Source organism: Oxyura jamaicensis, chromosome 13 (assembly GCF_011077185.1).
Source record: "Oxyura jamaicensis isolate SHBP4307 breed ruddy duck chromosome 13, BPBGC_Ojam_1.0, whole genome shotgun sequence".
Classification (NCBI taxonomy): Eukaryota; Metazoa; Chordata; class Aves; order Anseriformes; family Anatidae; genus Oxyura; species Oxyura jamaicensis.
The window spans coordinates 5,843,732-5,867,666 of NC_048905.1; the positions used below are offsets into that span (position 1 = coordinate 5,843,732).

At 40.9% G+C, this 23,935-nt stretch overlaps 1 protein-coding gene across 3 annotated transcripts in view; it reads left to right on the forward strand.

The window, feature by feature from the left end:
* The window catches only part of RANBP17 (RAN binding protein 17), a 169,213-nt gene that overhangs the window by 142,815 nt on the left and 2,463 nt on the right, over window positions 1-23,935 (forward strand). For 2 of the 3 annotated variants that reach the window (XM_035338439.1, XM_035338440.1), the window contains 3 exons: window positions 2,072-2,238; window positions 18,788-18,886; window positions 22,604-22,731. In XM_035338439.1, coding sequence (XP_035194330.1) covers window positions 2,072-2,238; window positions 18,788-18,886; window positions 22,604-22,731 — 394 coding nt within the window. Of the gene's footprint in view, window positions 1-2,071; window positions 2,239-18,787; window positions 18,887-22,603; window positions 22,732-23,935 lie in introns of those variants that run through there. The other variant, XR_004754341.1, reaches the window with a different exon arrangement.

Below are 23,935 nucleotides of genomic sequence, written 5' to 3' on the forward strand. Positions count from 1 at the left end.
GGAAGCATATTTGATATATAGTTATGGGCAAATTTAAGTAGCTCTTAACACTCATATCAGATTCTCATGAGCAAATGATAGCATAGACCTGTCTGCTGTCCTGCTAAAATCACTTACTGTCGAATGTAAAATATCTACTTGTACAGTATCAGCATGTTTAGAACTACTGCTGTTTTGTAAACTGATGATAGTGATTTACTTTGTATTATTCAATTTAAAAAGAAATAGAGTTAAGCACTGGTTTAGAAATACAGCAGAGCCTTCCTATGAAATATGTATTTTCAAATCTCTCACTTGTTATTGATGGTGATTCAATTCCACTATGAATTGCATTTCTAGTTTATATGCAGGACTGTTTTGGTTGAGAACATGATGAGCGCCAGGTTCTGCAGTCTTTACTTTGGCAGGACTCATAACTTTGAACTCAGCTTTCTGTAGGTAGCATTTCTTAGGACTCGGCTCTTCTGAATGCAGTCCTGGGATGTCCAGGGTCAGTCGGAGACTGAGTCAGGACCCTGCAGCTCGTTCCTGGGGTCTGATAGACCACGTTCAGCTTCTGCTGCTAAGTCACCTGGCACCTCTGGAAGATCAGGTCTTAGGAGACCTTTTGTAGCTTCTTCGTTAGCAACTGCTTCTTTAGCCTTTATTTCAAACTGCTAGCAAAATACAATTAGTTTTTAGATGGCAAAGAGTTAATAATGCTGGCACAGAGCTTAAGGAGTTAAAACAGACACAGATCAAAATACTTCAGTGTCTAGAGGGATGTGTTTAAATGAACACTGCAAGGCTGGCAGGCCTCCAAATTAGCATAGTTTAAAGAATTCAAGGTACATTTAATTGGATCCTTCTAATCCCTTTTCCCTCAGAATGAGCATTTTAACAGTTTAATTCCTTTTGCAACCCCCACACATCTCTTACTCCAGTGGCCCATCTAAAATAAATGCTGTGAACTATAAAAGGCCCAGACAACTTCTAGCTGAAGTCATTGGGAGCTGGATGGGGGCCGAAATCCACATGTTTGGGTTTGGTTTTGCAGTTGCAGGGAATATCAGTTCCGGCTAAACCTTGCACCCAGCATGTCAAACCCCTGCAAGGATGCAAAGAGCTTCAGCTGGTGGTAGTGTGGTGAGGAGCTGGCAGCTCATTAACACCGTGGCTCTCATCAGGAGAGATGGAGTGGGGAGGATAGGTGGAAGCCCTCCTTAGGGCCTGGGAGCATCTCGGGTCAGGGCAGGAGGAGACAGCAGCTGGACAGGGGACAGGGCTCACCACTGTTTTCAGGAGGAAGATGAGAGGAGAGTGCGTGAGAAACCAGGACCATTGCCATCATGCTGATGCACACAAGTGAACAGAATCCTCTTTCACAGCAGCAGCACAGCAGGCAACACCTAGCAACAAAATAACTTACATAAATCAGGCAGACATATTTACTTTGCAAATAGGTTTAAGCTTTTAATCTCCCTTACTTGTAGAAACAGTAACTAAAGATATGAAGTGGCTTTTGCTTATGCTTTTCAGCAGTATCCTTCCTTGTTGTTGTGACTTTCTGTGTTGGGGACGTTCATTAAGTGTTGGTCAGTGACTGCATTTGTGTTGTTGCCAGCCAGATTAAATATATTTTAACATACTTGAATTTTAGTTAACTAAAGTGACCACCAGGCTTCTCTGTGGTCACCCTCTTATTACCTGGCGTGGCTCTTGTCCATTGTGTGCCATCTGACATTGCCAGTGGGCTGTTTGGGGCAGAGGAGCATTGTGAAATGCTGCTTGGGGAAAAAACCGGGCAACGGCTCTACTTATTTAACCTCACTTTTTTGGTAAATGGATCAAAACAGAATTTCAGTTTTCAGGAATCTGAAAGGTTTAATACAGCAAAGGTTTAATACCACTGTGTGCTAATAAAGACAGTCTTCAAAGCAGGTCCATTCATACATCAAAAATAGTCTTGTTGATGTATTGATTAGGCTAATGTCAAGCAGATTATTAAAGTTGAACTCTGAGTACTATAAAATGTCATTATTATTTATTCTTTTATGGAAACAATTTCAGAACTGTTTCATTTTTTATGCAGATACAATCGTCTCCTCCAGCTGTTGCGCTAGTTTAGACTACATTGTCACATACCTCTTCAAGCACATAGCTAAAGAAGGCAAGAAGACTCTACGATGTAGAGAAATTTCACAGGATGGACAAAGATTGTTTAATTTCATGCAGCAGAACCCGGAAGTACTACAGCAGGTGAATTGTCAGTCTTTTCTCTGGGATATTGTTAATTTTATAATTTTTTTGTGGACCTTGTGGTACTGAATGCCAGGGTAGCACAGGCTGTTTAGTAACAGAACAAATCTCCCTGGGCTGGTATGCAACCCAGAGTAGCTTCAGCTGTGTTCTCATGACAACCAAAGACTGAAGATATTTTTTGTCATAGTGGAAAGCATAGATACTGAACTTGGCTGTACAGTATCTTAAAACTTTGGTTTCCATTTTTGCTCAAAAAATGTGGTATGCAACATAATCAACACATTTCTGTAGAAAACCAGTGAGGAACAGTCTCTATTGTAGAAGAACAATTTATGGCATTGAACCACAGACTTTGGTAATGAAATGTCTAAATTGAATGGTTGTATGCAATTGAGTGTGAATGTTTCCTTTACAGTAGGTGACTCATAGTTGGATTTTTTCAGTTAAAGGTGAATACGATAGAAATTAAATCTCACTTCTGAACAGGAAGTGGTCGCTGCAGTACTTAGGAAAGATTTCCCCTTCCCAGCTCAGTCAAGTTTATTGTAGCCTGAATACATTAAGAGGAGATTAGGATGATCTTAGCTACGTTTCTCCACATTTGCTCCATGCCACATTCCCTTAAAATCTCATTAAGCTATTTGAAGATGCATATTTACTAGACTCCTTGGATTCCTAATGTAGTTGCAAAGATGCCATTTCAGGAGATGCGTTTTGCAGGTCTGGAGGCTTTTAATGAAAACGGAAGTTATTAACAAAATGCAAATGATGAGTGTGGTCGTCATTCTGCTTCCCTAATAGATACGCTGTCATTTGGAAAAAAGCTGGCATACAGTCACCTTCATCACATGATTATTGTTGTCATTCATTTACTGGTCTAATTGAAGGTGAAAAGTAACTAATATACTCTTGGCAGTATATTGCATATTGGGAGAATATTAATGATGTTTATTATTGGCATCATTATCAGAACAGGACGATTCCCTTGTCATATTACAAGCGCTCATGTTTTCTCCCCAGTAGGGGTTTCACGGACACTAGCAGTGAAGTCAGCATTTGGATATGTCAAATTACTCAGCACTGTGCCGCGTGCACTGTGATTTGGGCAGAAAGGACAGAGCAGCAGCCCAGACACTGGACTTGGCTGCATCTGTGGCAACCCTAACGTAATACTTTGCCTGTTAATACGCAGTACTCTTTCACTTTACAGCATATGACCGGGCAGTGATCTGTCTTTATTAACTTCAGATTCTGTGGAATACGTTATATTTATTTTGAATGCAGGCTTTCACGTACTCTTTTAAATATTAATGGCCGGTCTCCAGTAGTCAGCATAAATATGATTTGCATTAGCACTAGTCGTATCATATTGAGTGCCTCTGATGTCAACTGCTCAGCGGACTAATATCTGACATCATCTCCCGGGGTCACTGACAACTTTGACCTTTATTCTCATGCACAGTTTCTGTAGTCTCAGAAGCTCTTTTGAATTGATTTGAAATTTTGACTCTTCCCTTTATGAGGCAGTAAAATTGATAATTATTCAGATGGGAACTGAGCACTGAGTGAAAAATCAATTCCACCCGCTCTCTGCTGCGTATAAAATTACTTCTGAGTCTGCCGGACTGAACGGATGGCCAAGGTAAAAGCAGCAGGCAGAAATAGTAGAGAGGATTAGCTGGACGAAACTAATAGCCTAAAGGGATGGCTTTTGAGATGAGGGAGTGGGCCGGTTGGGGGTTATTATCAGCAATGATGGGACTCATTGATCATATGTTTACATCAGGTTTCCATTGGGTTATAAATCAGCCCTGAATAGAAACGGAACCCAAGGCCTTGCATTCTACCAGAGGGACGATGTATTAGATTATTCTCATTTTCACACTCAGATGAAAAGTGAGACATTGATTATTCATCGGCTGGCCATTAAACACTGGTTTTATAGATGATTTGACTATCACGGAAGCTAATGAACAAGGTTGCTGCTTCATAACCAGCGGTTTCAGTTTTCAAGACATCTGTGTCGGTTAAGTAATGCATAACCCTATTAAAAGCAATGGGTTACAAATTGCTTAACAGTGCTGAAAAACTAGACCCTAATGACTAATTGTGCTTAGAGTTTAGAGGGGTTTGTCAGCTCTTTAGACTAAACTGGTGCAATGATAACTGCAATTATTTACTAGTTAGAACATGGGATTTTTCCACCTTGGATCTGTAGAAGTAGTTGGATGATGAAAATTTCCAAGGGCGCTCCAGGAATTGCCCTCCTCAGGTCATCGCGGCAGCTGAGGAGCTGCAGCGAGGCTCGGCCCCACCAGCTTTGCTCCTTGCAAGCAGCAGCAACCTCCGAGCTTGCCTGTGAGAGGCTGCTGGGGCCTTTCCCTGGGACGTTTCACATCCTGCGGGCCTGGGGCTCCACGCTGGCCCTGCCCCGAGCCCCTCTGCATGGGTGTGTGGGGCCGTGCTGCTGGAGGCCCTGCGGGGTGTGGGGGAACCTGGTGGTTCCCAGCAGTGCCACGGCCGTTCTGCCTGTAGGTTACAGCCGAGCCTTCGCTCATTGGTAAACGAGGCAATTCGGTGTCGGGATACGGCTCAGTAAATAGGTGTATATCCATGGCTGATGCTCGCGTCTTTCTTAGTCCCTGGAGTAGTGGAGTTGTATAATTAAAGCCTATTAATTGATATTTTGTTTGCTTAGGTACATCCCACACTCTGTGAATTATTTTTTTTGAAAAAGTAGGTGACTGCACAAAGACAGGAGCAATAGGAAGCACAGAGGTGAAACAACTTCAAGGTTTAGGTGTAAGTAGTGGTGTCTTTCCAAAGCCAACAGGGGCTGCTGACTGTGGCCCTGCTTTCTGCTTTGCTCCCTAGGGCGAGCTGTTTAGTCCAAGCTTAATCTGTGAACAACTGCTTCGTGATGATGTCTTACAACTAAACTGAATTAACATGTGTAAAGTAATTTGAGATATATGGGTAGAAAGCGATATTAAATGTATTACAGTCAGCTCTTGCCATTGCATTGTGTTATAAGCACTTTCATAAATAATTTTAAAAGGCTCCCACTGTCATTTGCTGTTATTTCAGGAGCGACTTTCTGATGTCATCTAAAACAGTCCAAGCAAGTGTTTGCTCCACTGTATGAATGAAAGTGTAATTTGGGGGTTTAAAACTCTGCCTTTATGTTCCACTAATGCTCATCTTGTGGAATTGTACACATCAGACTCTTAGTTTTGGTATGGAGAAGTACTGGATAAGCCCGTGGACTTTTTTTCTATAGTAAATTCAAATGCTATGCAAACATTTGCATTAGATCTGACCAGTGATACTCCCAGCCCAGGTGGGCCCACAGCTGGGGGCGGTTGTGCTGAGCAGTTATTTTAGGGCTGTCGGTACGGGGCTGTGCCTGCACTGAGCCCTTCTGGGGGCTGTAGGTGAGGAGAGCTGCAGCAGAGGAAAAGTGACAGGGATTTGGGCAAGGAAAGGGCAGGCGGTAGTGCAGGAAGAGGAGGATGTGCAGCAGCTTAATGCAGGCTGCTCGCTGGAGCCGAGCACTCGTCACTTCCAACTTCAGCAAGTGACAAAAGTGCACTAAAGGAAGCAGCCTGGCAGCACTGCATAGCAAATGTAAAAGAGAAAGTAAAGATGCCAGTTGCAATGAAAAATCAAGCATTACTAATAAAATAAAAAACATATTGTAAAGTGCCACCTTCCTTTTTTCCCCTCTTACGCAGTAAAGTCAGTTAGGGTTTTGTATTTCAGATAAACCTCGGTGCCATATACAGCTAGTGTAGAGCTACGTGCAGTAATTGAAATAAAAACATGCAGAGATGTGTTCATAATGCATGCTTCCTGGCCCTATGCAGAGAAACGTGCAGAAGCACTTGCATATGAGCACGTCGCAAAAAGAAATCCGCATTGCACTGACAGAGGGCAGTTGTGCAAGGCGCTGAGTGCCTGAGCACCTTAAGCCACATGTTTGAGCATATGCTTAGTTTTAAGAGCAGATCGAACCCGCGGGTACAACTGTTCCTCTGCTAAAAATTAAATGTGTTAAAAGGCTCTGCTTATCAGGACCAGAGTGCTCAGCTTTTGCAGGCTTGAAAGGTTTGATACGGCAGTGAAAGGGATTTTCCCTGGGACATCTGTTTTCAACCTCTTAGCACAATTTAGAAATATTATCCAATACTATCATAACTTTCTTTATTAATTGAAAGGGATGGAGATATACCAGCTGTAGCCCAAGCCAGCAGAGACTTGGGTGGCTAAGCAACAGAAAAGGCACCATATTGAGTGAGCCAAAATTCAGTCTCAAAGTCATTTATTTTAACCAGTGACAATACGTTGAGACTCTAGTGTTTCGATTTGATTGATGGTTTAATATCATATATAATTTTTTTTAATGAAGGGAACCCATTTAAATATGTTAACATTTGCACTAGTAGTCTCCCATGTACATAACTGCATTTAATCATTACTCTGATTGTTTTTGTGGTTGTGTAATTTGTATCAGCAAAATAACTATGTCAAAGTCATCTTATCTTCATGAAAAATAGGTTACTCTTGTATGTGCTTCTCACTGCACACGTGTAAAGGCGGCAGCGGCCACAGTCTCCAGAATATTGCTAAACGTATAGCTTTCACTACATGAGTGCTGTCAATTAAGAAATCAAACAATATTAATGAGCTTAGTGTCTTTTCTGATCCTGCTTTGTTTAAAGCCCTGTTGTGATTCGTTGTCATGTGAATCGAGTAATTTGATTTTAAGACTTTTAATGTTAAAATGCATCATCATTAGTGATGTATCTGAAGATTTCACGCTCTTAATAATGGTGCTAAATCAAATTGGGCATCTCCTCTTAATCATTCAAGCTGTGCTATAGTTTACACAAACAGTTTCGGGGATGGAGAGAAGTTTAGGGCCGCGAAGTAACAAGTATTGTACAGAATTCATGCATGGAAACAAAAAGCTGCAATTCGGCTTGCAGCACAAACTGCTAGAGGTGTCAGTGTTGGATGTGCACCCTCGGGCTAGGCAGCTGGTGTATGTATGCTTTTGTTTATCAGTTACTGGTTTATGTAGCCTTTAGGCCAGCACATGAAACAATCGTTCCTACAGGGTCAGCTGCTGGTCAGAAGCAAAGTAAGAAAAGACTTTGCGTTAAAATGCGTCAGCCATCATTTTAGTGCAGCTGGCACCTGCTACTGGTGCACAGCGGGAGGGTTAAGGGTCAAAGAGGCAGTTGTTCTAAACTCAGTGATGGCTTAAAGGGACTTGTAGATTAATCTGCTTTATTAACTTCTGTATATTAGATAACTATTGCAGTGAATGACAGTCCGTCTTTCTGAATAAGTCCCTTCACCTCTTTCTCTTTTAAATTGGCTTTTGAGTAATGAATATTAAATAGAATACATTTCAGGGTAATTAAATGAAAACATTAGGATGATGTTGTTTTACAATCATATCTATAAGTTTCTTGTATATTTATCTCACGTTATTACTGTTCATTGCTTTTTGTTAGCAGAACAAAAAACATAAATGTTTCAATTAAAGAAGAGGAACTGGCTGTATTTCTCAATAACCTCGTGCCTTCTGTGCTGCATAAATATTTTCAAAAAGCAAATAAGTTTAAGGAGAAGTATAAAACTGTTTTATTCCTTGTTTGCTCGGTGCAATGTAATACTTTACATTACTTGGAAATGTTCGATTTCTGCTAGCCATGGTGGTTTTATATAAAACACTAAGAGGTGCTGGTTAGGGGAAGGGCAAAAAATATTGCCATTCCATAGAATCTAACTAGTGATATGAATAGCACCAATAATTTTGTAAAGTTCACATTATAATTCAAAATCCAGTTAGAAGTGATGCTTGCAGTCTGGAAGAAAGCAATATCTTTACAAAATGGATAGGGAAAGGTAACAATCCATTCCATGGTCTGCTACTGGCAGATCTGCCATGTGAGTAATGAAACTCACTCTCGGTGAACAAACACCCTCCCCTTCCCCCATTTAAAAAAAAATCAAATTTAAAATTCTAGAATAGCAGTGGCTTACAAAGATGTTTAATTGCTGCTGGATACAATAGCAGCGGCCCACCAAAGCTTAGAGCAGATGAGACGATGCTCATGTAGAGATCCGGTGCTCGATGAGGCGTTCCGACCTCGTTGGTGTTCGTTTTGAGCAGATGAAAAGGTAGGCGGCAGGTGATGGGGGCTGTTTCATTGCAACTTTCTAGTTGGCTGGTGTACACTAAATACCTGTTCTGCTTAACCTTGTTGTAACCCTTTAAACCAGTTCTCAGGACCATGGGATTGTACTTCAAAATCCATGTTTTTTTCCAGGCTAATAAGTGCTGTCTTTGGCTTGTGGGGGTTTATTTGTTGGGTTCTGTTTCGGTTTTTGTGATCCTCAGAGGTACTTGGGTTTTCAGGGAGTCCTCTGAGATCATGAAACCCAAAATCTTTTGGGTTTTGTCCTTGTGTTTATTTGTTTGTGGCTCTTTTCACTGAAAAATGACATTATTTTGTATTTATGCATAGTTTTAAAAAATAAAAATAAAAGATGGCAACAGTCTGATGCAATTTGGGAACACAGTTAGCTTCGCTCGGTATCGTTTAGGTTAGCATAGTGTTACTCCAGCAGGTCTTTGCGATGCTTTGCTGGGCACACGAGGGACAAGAGGCAGCTAGCTATTGCAGGAGCGATACACACAAAGGACTCCTGCACAACACAGTATCTGACCTTTCCGTATAACTGTGTTTCTCAATTCGTGATTCATTTCCCTTTAAAAAAAAAAAAAAATTAAAAATGAAGTGTGTGCAGCCATCCTTTAAAATCTTTTTAGTGTGACAAGTAAAGTAATCTTCCATTGATACTTAAAAGTCCATCTGCAGAAATTCAGGGAGAATGTTGAGAGAGACGCAATATCTATTGAAATGTTGAGTGTCAAACTGCCAGGGTAATGTATTTAGTATGAAATATAATATTCAGTGCATTTTGTTTTGATGACTGCATGAAATAGCCTTGTGCTCTTATCCTTTGTTGTTGTTGTGAAAGATGATATTCACTAAGAAGTGTTGGTGACTATTCAAGACACAGTAGCAATATGCTTATTACCATCTTTATCATCCGTCTTTTATGTTTATTCTCAACAGCTTTGGTTGCAGTTCAGTTCACCAGGATAACAAAAACACTTTTAATTGTACCACAGTCAAAATTAGTATCGGTTTATGAACAATTTGAAAACAGAAGAGGCTTGAACTGTGTTAGGCAATCGGTAATTAATACTGTGATTAGCCTTTTTAAGTTCTGTGCAATTAGGCTGCTCAAATTGAGCAGGTCATGTTGCTTTATGGAGAGTCCTTGAATAATGGTTAGAGCCATGCTTGTGGGTTTCTTAAACCCACATTGCCTCCATGGTGTGCTTTAAAAGGCCAGCCTGCCTCCCTGTCCCTGCTGATTATATCCGTATCTGTGCTAAACTAAGGTAAATATGGGTAAAATAATTACCCTGGTTCTAATTTTCTCTGTACTACTGGTTATTGTTGCTGTGGGGGGGACGCCTCCAGGTCTGCTGCTGGCAGACGTCCACAGAGTTTGAGCCCACACTTGATCTGCCTGCAAATGCCAGCTGCCTTGTGGCAAGCAACACCAGGGCTCTTGTAAAAGATGGGCACGCCGTGGCACTGCTGCAAGGCCAGGTGGATTACGTGAGAGATGCCCAGCAGGACTGGGCTTGCAGGTGAGTGCGAGCTTCATCGCGGGTTAACGGCTCCTCCTCGGCGCGTGGGGTTTGTGTCCCCAAGGGCTGCACTGGGCACGCTTCCACACGGCATCAGCATGCTTAAATGCAGAGATTAACGCAAGCCCAGTGCAAAATACCTTCAAGTTCCTTGGAAGAAGGATTTGGAGATGATCTCATGCGCTGCCTTTTCTTCCATATGCAGCTTTTTACAGATCCAGAATGTTTCTGTAGTTAAGTTTGATATTAGCTTCAAATTGGTTTTAGACTAATAATTCTGTTTTTCCAGTACTAGCATTTTCTGACCTTATCTTCCCTCCCCAGCTGACTGGCATTTTGGTAGGCCTTCCTGTAATAGAGATTTCAGAAACCTCATCATCCTACAGGTAAAGATCCCAATTCCTATGCTGAAATGCTGCTGCAACATGGAAAATCCCCTGCTGCTTTTGTGCACCATCAGCATTCAGTGTAAAGGAACACACCAGTGAATTGTACAGAAGCTCAATTGTACAGGACTGAAGGGTGACAGCAGCTCATGTTTGAGGAATTTAACTAACGTACACACTGTAAGCCCTACTATTAGTTGAGAGGAAGACTAGAAGATGTAGATGTAGGACCTTTTGCATTCCTGAAGAGAGAGACTTGCTGGAAGGCATTGGTGTAGGTGAAACTGCTGTTCTCTCCTCCCAAGAGGATTAAATAATCTGTAATGAGTCATTTGTTCAGAGGTGCTGGTAGTGGACACGGACTTCTTCCTTTGTCACCTCTCAGACTAGTACTGGCTGAACAAGAACGGAGAGGCTCTTACCCTGAGGGCTGGAAAGGGATGCTAAGGATCATCTTCTGAGATGAGACAGTTTCACAAAGATCTGGACCTAGCTTCCTCTTTACTGATAAAAGCAGAGAGATTAATGTGTATTATTTTTTTACAAGGATTTTAAAGAGTTCAGGCATTACACCAAACCAGCCTGAAGTTTAAATTGCAAAGTTGACAAGTTGTACATTCCAAAAGCCCTAATTAATCACAGCTCTGTCATCTCTAAAAATGGCTGCAGTGCTGCATATCCATGGCCACTTGTTCAGAAATAGCTGAATCTTAAATAAACAGCTCAGGTTAATTTAGAATGACCACTATAGTATCTGTAACTGAAAATCTATGAATACTGCCACCTAAAAATGCAGAATAAGAGTTGATGCTACAATCATAAGTTATTCCAGCCTGAGGTAGAATAATTTTCTGTCTATCAGGGAGCACAGATGGATAGGCAGAAAGAAGCTGTGCAGATACATGAGTTTGTAAACATCTGTCAGCTGCACCAGATATCCAAATACAAAATCTAGCACTTCAGGCAGCGTATGAGTATGTGACACTCAACAGAGGGTTTACATGAAATTCAGCACAGACAGAAGCAAGTCAGCATACCCTGGAAGGTAATAATTAATGAAACATATCCCCTCCTCCCCGCAGAAAGAGGAGGTATTTCATTCATCAGGCATCTTCTGCATTGCCGCAGTTAACTGTTCTGCTTCCAGTGCGTGATGTAGCCACCCCTGGGCTAGGCAAATCTGCTCTGTCACACGAGACTCACTGCTTTACTGTCAGTGAGGCTGTAACAGTCAGCTGGCATCTCTTTTTCACCCCTGATGGATGCCAGCTCACCCAGCAGCAGGGTCTCCCTTAGGATACAGGGACCTGCTTCTGAGAGGTGAGAACGGCCCCAGTATCGTAGACCTTAATGTAAACAGATGCAACTGGAAAAGAACACGGTCTGTCATGTTACAATATGTCCTCAAATTAGAGGGAAGGGTTTAAAATTTCTGTTTGAAAACCAGTGAGTGTAGGACCAAGTGTTTCACTGTGACCAGCTTGTGTGCAGGATGCAGCTGCTGCCCATGCTCCAGCTCTGCGGTGGTTACATCCTAGCGTAGCGCAGGCAGCTGCTTTGTCATCCTGTCGACTGCTTGAAAGGAACGTCACTACCAACTAAAGGTAGGAAACGCTGAAAGTAAGCCTTAGTTTTGAAAAGTCTACTTTGCTCTATTGGTCTACGTTGTGCCAGTTTCATTTTAGCAGTGAAGAAATAGAAAGCTGCTTGCAGTGGCTCTGGTATAGCAAATTTATTGGGCGCGTTGCAGGTGCTTGTCATTAGCCTTAAGCTATCATCCTAAATGTTTCTTTCTGAGTATGTGCTTATGTTTCTTTTTCAGATACAAAGTCAGGTTTGACATAAGTTAGTACAATCTTATTGTATGATTATTTCTTCTGGCTCATGATTTGGACCTACTTCAAGTGAGCACTCCCATACTTGCAACCCTTTGGCCAGTTCTAAAGACATACTCAGGGAAATGACAAGCTCCACACTCTGTAACCGTTCCTTTTTTCACATCTATTACCATCTTTTCCATCCCTTCTGAATGTTGGTTTAAAAAAAGACCCTCCCAGCACAACATAACATCTAACTGGTACGAATAGCCTGTGAAAGATACAGTCACTTATGTTGTATTTCAGTCCACCAGCTGCACGTATATACTAGTTTTAGGGATGCAGTGTGTCACCCAGACGTCCTGCCCTGATGTTTTCAACCATTTATACCCTACCTTTTGCCATTAAGAAAAAAAAAAGTCCAGAACCTATTGAACTATTCAAAATTGAGATAAAAGATGGGTCCTGTACAATCTTATTCTTAGACTTAATATTTCCTGAAGCTTCTTGAAGCTTCATTTGTTGAATCATGAAATTTTAGTTATTAATGTTTAATTTAGTTATACATATATATAGGAAGTATGTATAAATACGGTAGAATACCATATTCTGTGAATAGAAATCTGGGGGAATCTTGCCTATGTAAGCTGAAAGAAAAGCTTGGTCTGAGGGTAGCCTAAAAGGCTCAGAATACAAAAGCTGTTGCAAGGAGTACAGTGGTTGCAACAGCCTGGGTTCATGGTTTGTCTGGATTTTCTGTCTGCTACCCTCTTTCCTGTTTCTCTCTTTCCATAAGTCCTCCCCTCTTCCTGTACTTGGAAAAAAAAAAAAAAGCTACAGAACAGGAGAAAGTTGTGGGGTGTCCAGAAAGCACGGTGCTGGGGCCACATCCTATGGCAGGCCAGTGGTCCTGACAGTAGCACACTTGTATGCCTACAACAGCCCTTCTCACTTCTGCTACATGTAAGCAACTTCCTTAAGGATCTTTGATCTAATGTAATTTCACAAAGTAAGGATGACAAGGCTCCTACGTATTTGAAATTCTAGCCAACTTGTTATTTCTGACAATTTAAAAGTTTTTTAGTTCAGAAATAATTGACTGGTTCTTACTTTCATAATAAATACAAGGTTTAGTTTTCATATTTCCACTGGAAATTTTAGCTTGAACAAAGGCTGAACATCAAAAATATCAGTCTGAAAGTTAGGTTTTCTAGTAAAATAAATATTTTAAAACAACAGATTAAAATTTAAGGTATTTAATAATCTTGGAGCATTTAAATCTTCCTAATATTATTAGTAAATGATGATCCGTTTATTGATATAGAAAGAATTGATGTTGAAAGAACTGAGAACTCTAAAGGACATTTAAATTAATAATCACAGCTCCTAAATTAAGAGCAGACTGCCTGAAGCTAGAGACATAATCCTACCAAGTTTTGTATGCTAAACAACAAAAACCCGAATCTTCTTCAGATCTGAGTGGAAAAAACGTGTTCTTAGCAGCCAAGGGTCTGGTTAAGAGCTGTGTATGTTTTTAGAGCGTTCTAAATCTTTTGTCAAGGATTACATGCTGCTGTCTCTGGTGTTAACATAATGTTCTTTATGTTAAAAATGTGATTAGCTGCCGCAGAATAAAATATTCATCCCGACATATGGGAGAGAGAAACGAGTTATGGGATCTGCTATGATGCAAGTTCCACACTATTGATAACATGAAGCAGGGAAAAGAAAAAAAAAAACAAAAAAAAAAAAAAAAAAACACCTTTTTAATGGAAAGGCAGTTTCTTTTCCATCTTCATCAGAAAAAGTTTTCAGAATAAGCGGTGTCTTGAGCAACATTTTCCTCCACCACCAAAGAAAGAAAGAGGCTCTGAAGGACAAGAAGCTCTGAAGAATTAATTTATTGGAAGAATGGTTCTTTACTCTTGCCTCTTCTGTCAATAGTTTCTTTTGTTACAGAACAAATGTGTCAGAAGAAACATTATTGAACCAGATAAAGTGATGCCTTATGTTTAAGATAAGAGAACAGAGGCAAGGTTGCCAATTTGAACTAAGTAGAAAATAGATTATCTGTTCCCACACCCCCTGCCTTTTTAGTGCCTCTTTCCCCACCTTGAGAGCTTGTTTTCTGCTGGAGTCAGCATGCGACATTAAGCCTGCCCCGCACCTGCTGGGGCAGGATCTGAGAAGTCATTTTCCTTTCAGCTTCAGCCAGTAGGGTATTTTCCACCTAGGATAATACCCTACCTAGGGCTGATAAACTGTGCTCTTGCTTGGTTTTGCCATTGAACTGCTTTGTGATCTCCAATCACCTAACGCTTCCATAAAATGCAGTGGTAACATCAATGGATCTCACTGGCCCACTTTGAAGCTAACATCCGAAAAAATTCTCAGCAGTTCTCAAAAGAACTGAAATAAGAATGCAAACAGCACTGCTGCTGCTGGGCGCTTGCTCACGTAACTGGTCTGGCTGCTGGCCTGGGACTGAGCAGGGCAGCTCTGGGCAGTGCTGCTGGCCTGGGAACTGCCTTCACCTCCTCGTTTTCATGTTATTGGACAAGCTTTCTTCATAACATTGTGGTTATTATTTCTGTGTGGTTTGCATCATGCAAATACATGTAAATGTGCGTCAGCAAATAAAATACAAAGAGGGAGGCACATTATTTCAGAGGCTCCTTTGGAAGGCCCAAGAGTTTGTTTTGGTAATCTGAACAACACAGAGGAACAATAAAAATGGACATACAGATAGAGCTGTGTGTCAAATACCTAGAAATTTTCCTGCGTGGGTCGACCTGTTTCTCCTGATGACTCAAGGAACAGAGCCCAATAATGATCATGTGAGATCTGAAGGAGGACCCTGAGGATATCACTTGTCAACACAGGAAGAGGCTGTTCTCTATTATGTGAAAGAGGTAGAGAGCTAGGGGTGGGACAATTAGTGAAATTAAGTGAAAGCCTGGTACTTCTACCTGAGAGAGAGTTAGTCTGGTACATCAATAAATGTGCTGTCTGCTGAGGCAAAGTTTCTTTATAAGGTACCACAAGCCTCATCTAGACTAGCTCTGTTGCCTTGCAGATGAATTTGTATGGGCTGCATCACTTGGATTTAAGTTTTTTATGGCACGGGCTATCTACTGCGTGTTCAGAGGCACTATCTCTTTTGGAGTGTGTCAGCAGTACAGTAAAGTGAAGGATCTGGAATGCAAACAGCTTGCTGTAGGCTCATGCAGAAATAGCACAGGAAACCAAACCTATGCAGTAAAACAAAGCACCATCAATAGTTGTGATGGAGAAACATGGAAAACAGGAAAAGGAAGTTTAAGGCTATTACCAGGATTTTGGTGACCGTCTTGGAGGAATTAGGCACAGTAATTGCTGATTGGGTTGTGCTGTAATGCACTCCTGACAGCCTTAGACAGAGGTCTGGATATGATAGATTGACTTGCCTCAATTTTATGCTTGCATCTCCTTATGCTGACCTGTACACCTCTGTACTGGGTCTGGCTGGGATGTTAACTTTCCCTGCAGCAGCCCATACAGTGCTGCGCTCTGCACTTGTAGCTAGAACAGCAGTGGTATCACGCCGGTGTTGTGTCTGCTGCTGAGCAGTGCTGGCACAGCATCAGGACTCTCCCTAACCCTCCTAGGGGGTAGGCAAAAAAAATGAGAAAGAAACATCAGCAGGGCAGCTGACCTAAACCAACCAAAGGGATATTCCATACCATACGATGTCACACTCAGCAATAAAAGGTGGAAAAAGGAAGAAGAGGGGAGGGGTGGGCTCTTGTTGCGAAAATGTCTGTGCTCCTCCCGAACACCGGCTATGTGCATTGAGGCCCTGCTTCAAGGACGTGGTCAAGCATCGCTCATTTGTGGGAAGTAGAGAGTAATTTCTTTCCTCTGCACTTCCACATAGCCTTTACTTGTTTTGTTTTGTTATTCCCTTTCCCCTTCCCTCTTCCCCTTTCCCTTTTTTCCCTTTAGTTGAATTGTTTAATTAATAATAATATTTCCTTAATAATATTTTTTCCTCTTTAATTAAATTATCCTTATCTCAACCCATGAGTTGTTCTTTCCTTTACTTCTTCCCCTCCTCATCTGAGGAGGAGGAGTAAGAGAGCGGTGGTGGTGTTCAGCTGCCTAGCACAATAAAACCACCACAACCTAATGGATTTGTTTTACTCTTGCTAGAAGACATCTGCAGAGGCGATGTGATGGAATTGCAATCTGCTCTGGAGAGCTCACGGGCAGGTGCTATGGCCTTGTTCATGTTAGTGAGGCAGCACCACTCATCCCAGAAGTTTCTTTAAACAGAGATAACTTGGTGTGGAGCACATCAGCAGTGGCAGCGTGGTGACTGTGGCTGGTTGAGGCAGCGGGTTGACCCCATGGGATCAGCCATCCATGTGCCCAGGCATGAGGCCTAGCCGACTGGAATGCCGCAGAGCTCCCTACACTGCTACTGATTTCTGAAACAGTTCTCTCACTAATCCTGAGAAGTGAAACTAAAAATGTTCCACGGTGGGATTGTGTCAGAGGAAAAGCTTGGAGCTGGGAGGGAAGTTTTTGCTGTTCTCCTGGTTGGCCAGTGCTAAGGCACAATTTGGTAGTTACCATTATGCAGATTGCTTTGTGCTGGCTTTGTTCTTACACGTTGTGACATTCATCCCATTCCATGCTTATTTCTGTGGTGTCTCTTCTGCTTATGCACAGAGACAAATGTTTCCTTGGTGAATCTGGGTGCACAGTGGTCTCTCTTCCTTACATAGGCCAAAAACTTTCCCAGGATATTCACTTTGCAGTTCATTTAAAATTTCATAGCAATTCTGAGCTAGAGACCCAAAAGACATCTAAGTTGCTTGGTGATGCTGGAGTTTGAAGAAATGGCACTTTTCCCTCTGGGTCACTTGTGAACTTGTTCACTGAACATGCCCTTTTTAGATTAAGCATCACACTGAAAGTCTTTGTAGATGCATTTTTATAAGAAACACAGATACGTCAGTCTTGGTGCTCTGACTGAATTACAGCCTGGGGGATTTTGTTTCAATACTTAAAAAACACTTCTGTCCTAACAGCTGGCTCTGGTGCCACAGAGGAAAATCTGGAGGTGAATGAATTATAAGGAGTCGTAATTATTGTTCATGTCTGGATGGTAAGCACCTATTGATGCCTGCATGGAGACATTTGAGTTGTTTGCATTAGTTGCAAAGAGCTGGTTTTGTTCTATGAGTAATGGAAAATATTTTGCCTGATCTATAGACTGTGGAGTCAGGAGAAAAATCAGCCTTTCCCACGCCAGACTGTATGTTCCTAACTTGAAAGCTCAAATAATTTGTGGATATCTATGTTGCAGGTGATTTGTAGTGCTAGGATTCATCTTTTTCATTTAGTGAAACATGCTGTTTGACTTAGCCTTGGTCAGTTATTACAGGCTAGTTTGCGGTGTGGCAGCTCTCTGGAGACCCTGCTCATAGCTACTCATTGGCCTAGAAGAAAGGATTTAATGATTTTCTACTTCCTCTCTGTTTGGTTTTAGGGTGTAGATATTTTATAAATGTGAGTCAAACTATTTACTGGTGACATTTTACAAATTTTCACTCTGTTTAATCTCTGAGTAATGTTTTTAGGTTCATATATGTTATGGCCCTTGGCATTTCGGACTAACGTATCTCCAGGATGTCTTTGAGGATTTTATCTTTAAATGGATTCTATAGTAACTTTGTAATTTATTTTTACAAAAGTTGTGCAAATCCCTAAAATAATTCCTACCCTTCCTAGCTATGCACACTGGCAGTAAAGATGCAGAGCAATACCAGCAGAGGCCTCCAAGGGAGAATGCCCCGTGTGGTGGTAGCTGAGGGCTCTGGTTACAGCCAGCCGATGAGCAAACCAATTATTTGTCTTCTGCTTGTGTGCCAAAAGAACTTAAGTGTACGAGTTGATAGGTCTCTGTGCTTTATAAAGCTGATCAAGTGGCTTTATCCCGACTTCAGAGCTCCATAAATTAAGTCACAGAAGTATGTCCAAATTAAGTCACAGAAACGTCCAAAATCACAGGCTGGATTTGTAACTTCTGTGGAAGTGGCATCGAGATTTATAGACTCTTTGCTGTAATCAGGATTGCCTTCATCACAACAGGGATTCCCTTTAAATACCTTGCAGTATTGTACAAGAAGGAAGATGGACGTGATAAAAACAGAATATTGAATAGCACCTAGAAATTAATGTGCAACTACTAAAGATTACTGGTCACATATGTATTACTGTCCCAGAAGCATGTGACAAAGCAGCAGATCCCTGTAGTAAAGTCCAAGTCTGTACCTTGAATTAACACAACTCCTAAGTCTTAATTCCTGTTTGTTTTGAATGCTCTAACTACAGCTTTGGAGCTGAGCTTTGACACTTGTTTTCTGTAAGTTTCTTCACTTGGTAGTTTTGTTTATGGACATAAGTGTTTGGAGGAATGATCTCTGTGATACCATTGCTTATCTGTGAAATTTCAGCACAGTTAGTAAAGGTTTCATTTATTTTTCCCACTCACCAGGTTACACAGTATAGCAACAGTATCCATATTCACATAAACTGTCTGAATTTTCTTTCAGATGATGTCAATCCTAATGAACACCATCCTCTTTGAAGACTGCAGAAACCAGTGGTCTGTGTCAAGACCACTGCTCGGACTTATACTTCTCAACGAGAAAGTGAGTATTTAAGGAATTCTACCAAGTTTGCTCTTCATGTGCCCAAGTAGTTGAAATCATTATTTCATGTAAAACAAAACTGCCCATTGCCCTTTCAAATTCCCCATCTCTTTCCTTGGGGCCCAGCTCACACTAGTAACAGAGAGTAGAAATCAGTTCATCTACTGTACAGGTATTTTACAGATTTGTTCACAAAAGCTGAGTGGCTTAATTAGGATGAGAAAATCCTCTCAAACTTTACCCCAACTTTTACACCGAACCTTATATCATGCAAATACACTGAACATTTTTTAATAGATTTTACATCTTTACTGTTTCAGAATTAAGCAGAAATAATAGGCAAGCTCATCTGGCTTTTAGATAGAAATTTGAAACAAGAACGCTGTGGAAATCACATCAGAAAAATTGCTTCCTAGAAAAAGAGTTAACCAATTTCTTTTTCTGAAAGGTTTCACAGGAACAACTAGCTTTGAGGGTATTATCTGAGCTCTTACACTTAAGTACCAGCATTGATTGCAATTGGATTATGTTCATCTGTGGCAGATTCTGTAAACCAGGAAATACTCTGCAATTTGCCCTTTCAATAAAATCTGAAACTATGAATTTGGATATACCCATCATGTTTCCCTTGTGGCTTAATAGAGACAATATTGTCTGAAATGGAAACCATCTGAGTAAATGAATGCGAGTTGATCTAAATGTGTGCATTTTTTGTATAGGAAGGCATTGTTTCTGAAGATATTGACCTGTTGTATTCTCCATAGTTCAGAGCTAGCTCTAACTTTATTCTGAATTGCTTTATCTCTTGGGCAGTCACAAGCCTCAGTGTATTACTGCTTTGGAGAATGAATTGTCTATACAATAAGAGGGTGCTGGAAAAAAATAAGACACTAAGATTAGCAGCAACCGCATACATTAAAATTCAAACTGAAATCCCAGCTATGGAAGGAAACTAATAGAAGAAGAAAATATATCAAGAAGAGAAGCGCTGTCTCATCATTCACCTGTGCTGAAGGATCCAATTTTAGCCATATCCAATAGCACTGTCATTCATCTTCTTGGTGTGTTATTGTGATTTAAATCCAAGCTCTATAAGAGAGAGCAGTTCTTTTAAAATGATTGAGAGGGAATAAGGGCAAATTCAGTGTTTAGGAAAACTTTATGACATCACAATATTATACTTTACAGATGGAAGCAATATTTCCTACTTTGGAAGGAAAACTAATCATTTTCTATCTGCTCTGAGTCACTGCATCATTATAAAAGTGGGAAATAAGTAGTTTTGTGCATTCCCAATCTTGTTCAAGACGACACTTTTGTTTATATAATGCTTCTGATTTATAGTGTTTAAGTATTAGCCTGACTACATATTAATTATGTGTTTTTTGATGTTAGCTGCTTCAGTATAAGAAGAAATTAAATATTTCACTTGAAGATAAAACCATGGAGCTGTAAATCATAAGAAATAAATTTGTGACTGGCGGAATATTCTTCTTACTGAAATTAGACTAGTTCTAATGATTATGTGTTTTGCTTAGCAGACATGGATATGTACAAGCACCTTTACTTATGAACAAGTCTTGCATTTCTTTTGGAAGGGTGGAGAACGGGAAATATAATTTACAATATTTGTATTGCCCATTTTGCATCAAGCATATTATTTTGTGTTCAGAAAAGAGGAGGTAATGTACTTATATACGGCTGTAAAAGTCATCTTTCCTTGGCTCGTTTCAGTACACTGCTGGTTTATTTATCGAAAATAGATTCCTTTATTTCAGGTAGGGTCTCTGTCTCTACAGTTCCTGAGATAGAAAGCACACATTAACCACGTTTTACTGCTTGTTCTCTTCTACTTTTGTTTTAATGATATCTTCTTTGCCAATAATTCATCTCAAAGGGAAGGAAGCAGGTTTACTTAGGGACTCAAAAAATTGGGATTCATGCGTGCTTGTCCCAGTAGGCTTAGTTATGCCAAAATGGGAATTTTGCTTAGAGTCCATCCTAAAACAACACTAAATCTTTTGAGACAGCATCAGCTTAGTATGAAATGGGATGGTTGCTGGTGGCTCCTGACATCATTCCCATACTGAAGTGCAGCAGCAAGTTTAATATAAATCCTAGTGGGAAGGAATTGGCAGGGAGAGCCCTTTATATCTTGATAACGTAGCAACCCATCTCCTTGCTGTTGTCCCTCAGCCAGAGACGACAACCACAGGCATTTGAGTGTATGGGCAAAAGTGATGTTATTGCAGAGAAGCCCTGGAAACCTCAGTGCTCGGAGCAGTGAGGCCATGGGAGGGTCCTACAGGGGAGGCTGCAATCACTGATGTTAGGCAAAGGTGTAATTCCTTGCTGTTAGCTGAGGGTGCTGGCAATGTTGTGGGGCTGACTGAAGGTGTTCTTGGAACACCTCTGTTCTAAAAACGACTTGTGCGCACCAGAGAAGATCCTCAGGGTTGTGGCCTTCTCTAAATTGAACTCTGTGTTTGTCACCTTGAGACAAGGCTTCGAGGAACGTGTTTGTTGCAGGCAGATATTTCATCTTTTACACCAGCTCCCGTGTGATTTTAAAATTTGAGTTCCTAAGTAGTTTGGGACCCAGCTATTTGATCTGCTGCTGCCTTCACTTGCAGTGCTGCTGTAGTGGCCAACAGAGATGTGTAACATGGGATGTTTCTGGTTTGAAAGGAACTGGATTGAGGGCAGGTAATTTGCCCAGCAGACGTTAAAGGGATTTGTACTTCTGTAATCCTGTTGAGTTGTCAGGGGCTTGGAGTTAGTGTTACAGTTTTACTACATTGTCTTTTGTTATCCCATGTTTTTTCATGTGTACAGGAAAGCTGCATTTTTGATGGGAAACTTGGTTTAACCTGAGAGTTGTTTAACATGTTTTACAAAGATCCAGTTCCTTCTGCCTCTTGAATGATTAGGCATGGAAGGGGTAGAGTTCCAGCAATATCCTTCTCGACTGCAGTATCAGACTGCTCTGAATCTCTGCCAGATACTTGGGCACAAGTTCATCAGAATGGTTCCTTCTCCTCTGAATAATTGCCTGTATCAGTGTTCATACCATGGATGTGCTTATGCCCAAGGCCATAAAACTTCGACTGACATAGCCAATATAATAAAAAATAAAGAGGATTATATGACTTCCTTGGCTATAGTAGTAGGGTAGCTGATAACCCTGGAGGTCCTCTCCTATTCCATATTTCTAGACTAAACCAAAATTTGTCCTATGATGGTAAAAAGTTCTATTTTAACTGGTCTGCAGATCTGCCAGAATATAATGGCAATAGTAATAGAGAAAATGATACAGATCACCTAGCTTCTAAACAAGCAAAGATGATTCTGTCTCATCACAGCGCTAAAGTGGATTAGATCCCACAAATATACACCATTCTAAAAAAGCCTTAAAAAGTAGTCAGAGAACATGTATGTCACCTCCCTTAGGTGGCTTTATGTGTTGGAACCTTTATGTGTTGGACCCACAGCCACTGTTGATGTGGCCCATCACTAAACTTTAGTCATGACAGAGGATTGAAGCTGGTGCGGTTCAGGAAGGCAGCATCTGAAACCCAGTTCTTGCTATTTGCCAAGCTCCTCTCACAGAGGGCAATGTGTGAAGCATTTGTTCAAGAATGCTCCAGGTGTAGGTGAGTAACTCCAGTTTCAAATTTCCAAATCACATTTCTAATGTTTTCTGTTTTGTTATCGCAGTACTTCAGTGAGCTAAGGGCAACTTTGATAAACAGCCAGCCTGACAGCAAACGAGAAGTCCTGGACCAGTGCTTCAGGAACCTCATGGAAGGAGTCGAGCAAAACCTTTTGGTAAAGAACAGAGACAGGTAAGTTCGTAACACATAAGCAGGTGAAAAATAAAAAAGACAAATGGAAACTGGAAAAAGTTACAATGTAAGGAAGTATTCCAGATAGCTGTGAACTGCATCTCCTTTTGAAAGAAGAATCATACCCTATCAAAGAACTCATCCCTAGACTTAACAGAGTCTGAACATTTGATAATTATGTATATTCTTGGTCAGAGATGTATTTCTGGATTTAATCCCAAAGTCACGTTTTGCCAGGCTGCAGCTGCTGCTTTTTTCACTTGGGCAAAACTGCCTCATTTCAACAGGTGAGCCTCAGAGCTCCCCTCCTCCAACCCTAAACCCCTCTGACAAAACATTTGCTTCAGTCTTCAGTGGAACTGCTGTCCTGACAGAGCCTTTCTTGCTGGTGATGCAGTTAAGCAACTGTTTGTGAAATGACAGAATAAGAAGGGGACACTTACACATTGGAGATAAACACGGCAAGGATTTTTTTTTTTTTAACATGAATCACAAATCCACCCAATTTTGCCCTCATTTGAAAAACAGAATGGTGGAAGCTTCACAAAAGAAGCAGTGAGTCTGTCAGCATTTAATGTGCATGCGAGCTTTTTGTTACCAGCTAGCTGTTCTCTCATATTCCATGTGCATTATTCAACCAAAACAAACCTTGAAAGTAGCGAGAAGCAATCAAAGCCCAGACCGTGGGGGTTCCTGGAAAGCCTGAAACAAACTGGAAAATGTCTTGAAGAGAAATGAAGACTAAAACCTTTTGGTGACACTTGACTTCTTTTCTATTTTTCGTTGTAAAAATTGACGATTTTTTTTTCATCTGGTGGTCATCTGTATTTTGTTTTCTTTTCCTGCTAAATTCCAGTATTCAGTTAAGTTCTTTAAGGCTTGACTGTGGATGATTGAGACAGAGGGATTTGGAAGTGAACCCAGAACAGTACAGATCGCATCCTTGTCAACAATAAATTTGGCAGACTTTGTGTCTGACTCCTTATATATTATGGACCAGCAAAAAAAAAGGGGGGGGGGGGGGGAGACAGAAACCACAAGGAAGGAGAAGAATGCCTGTTAGAACAAATTAAATCCAAGCTGATAGTGGTGGGCTGTAGGACATGGTCTGACCTCGCAGCTGTAAATTCCAGGGGGATTCACTTGACTGAAAAGTCCTTCCGGATTAAAAAGAAAAAAAAAAAAAAAAAAAAAAAAAAAAAAA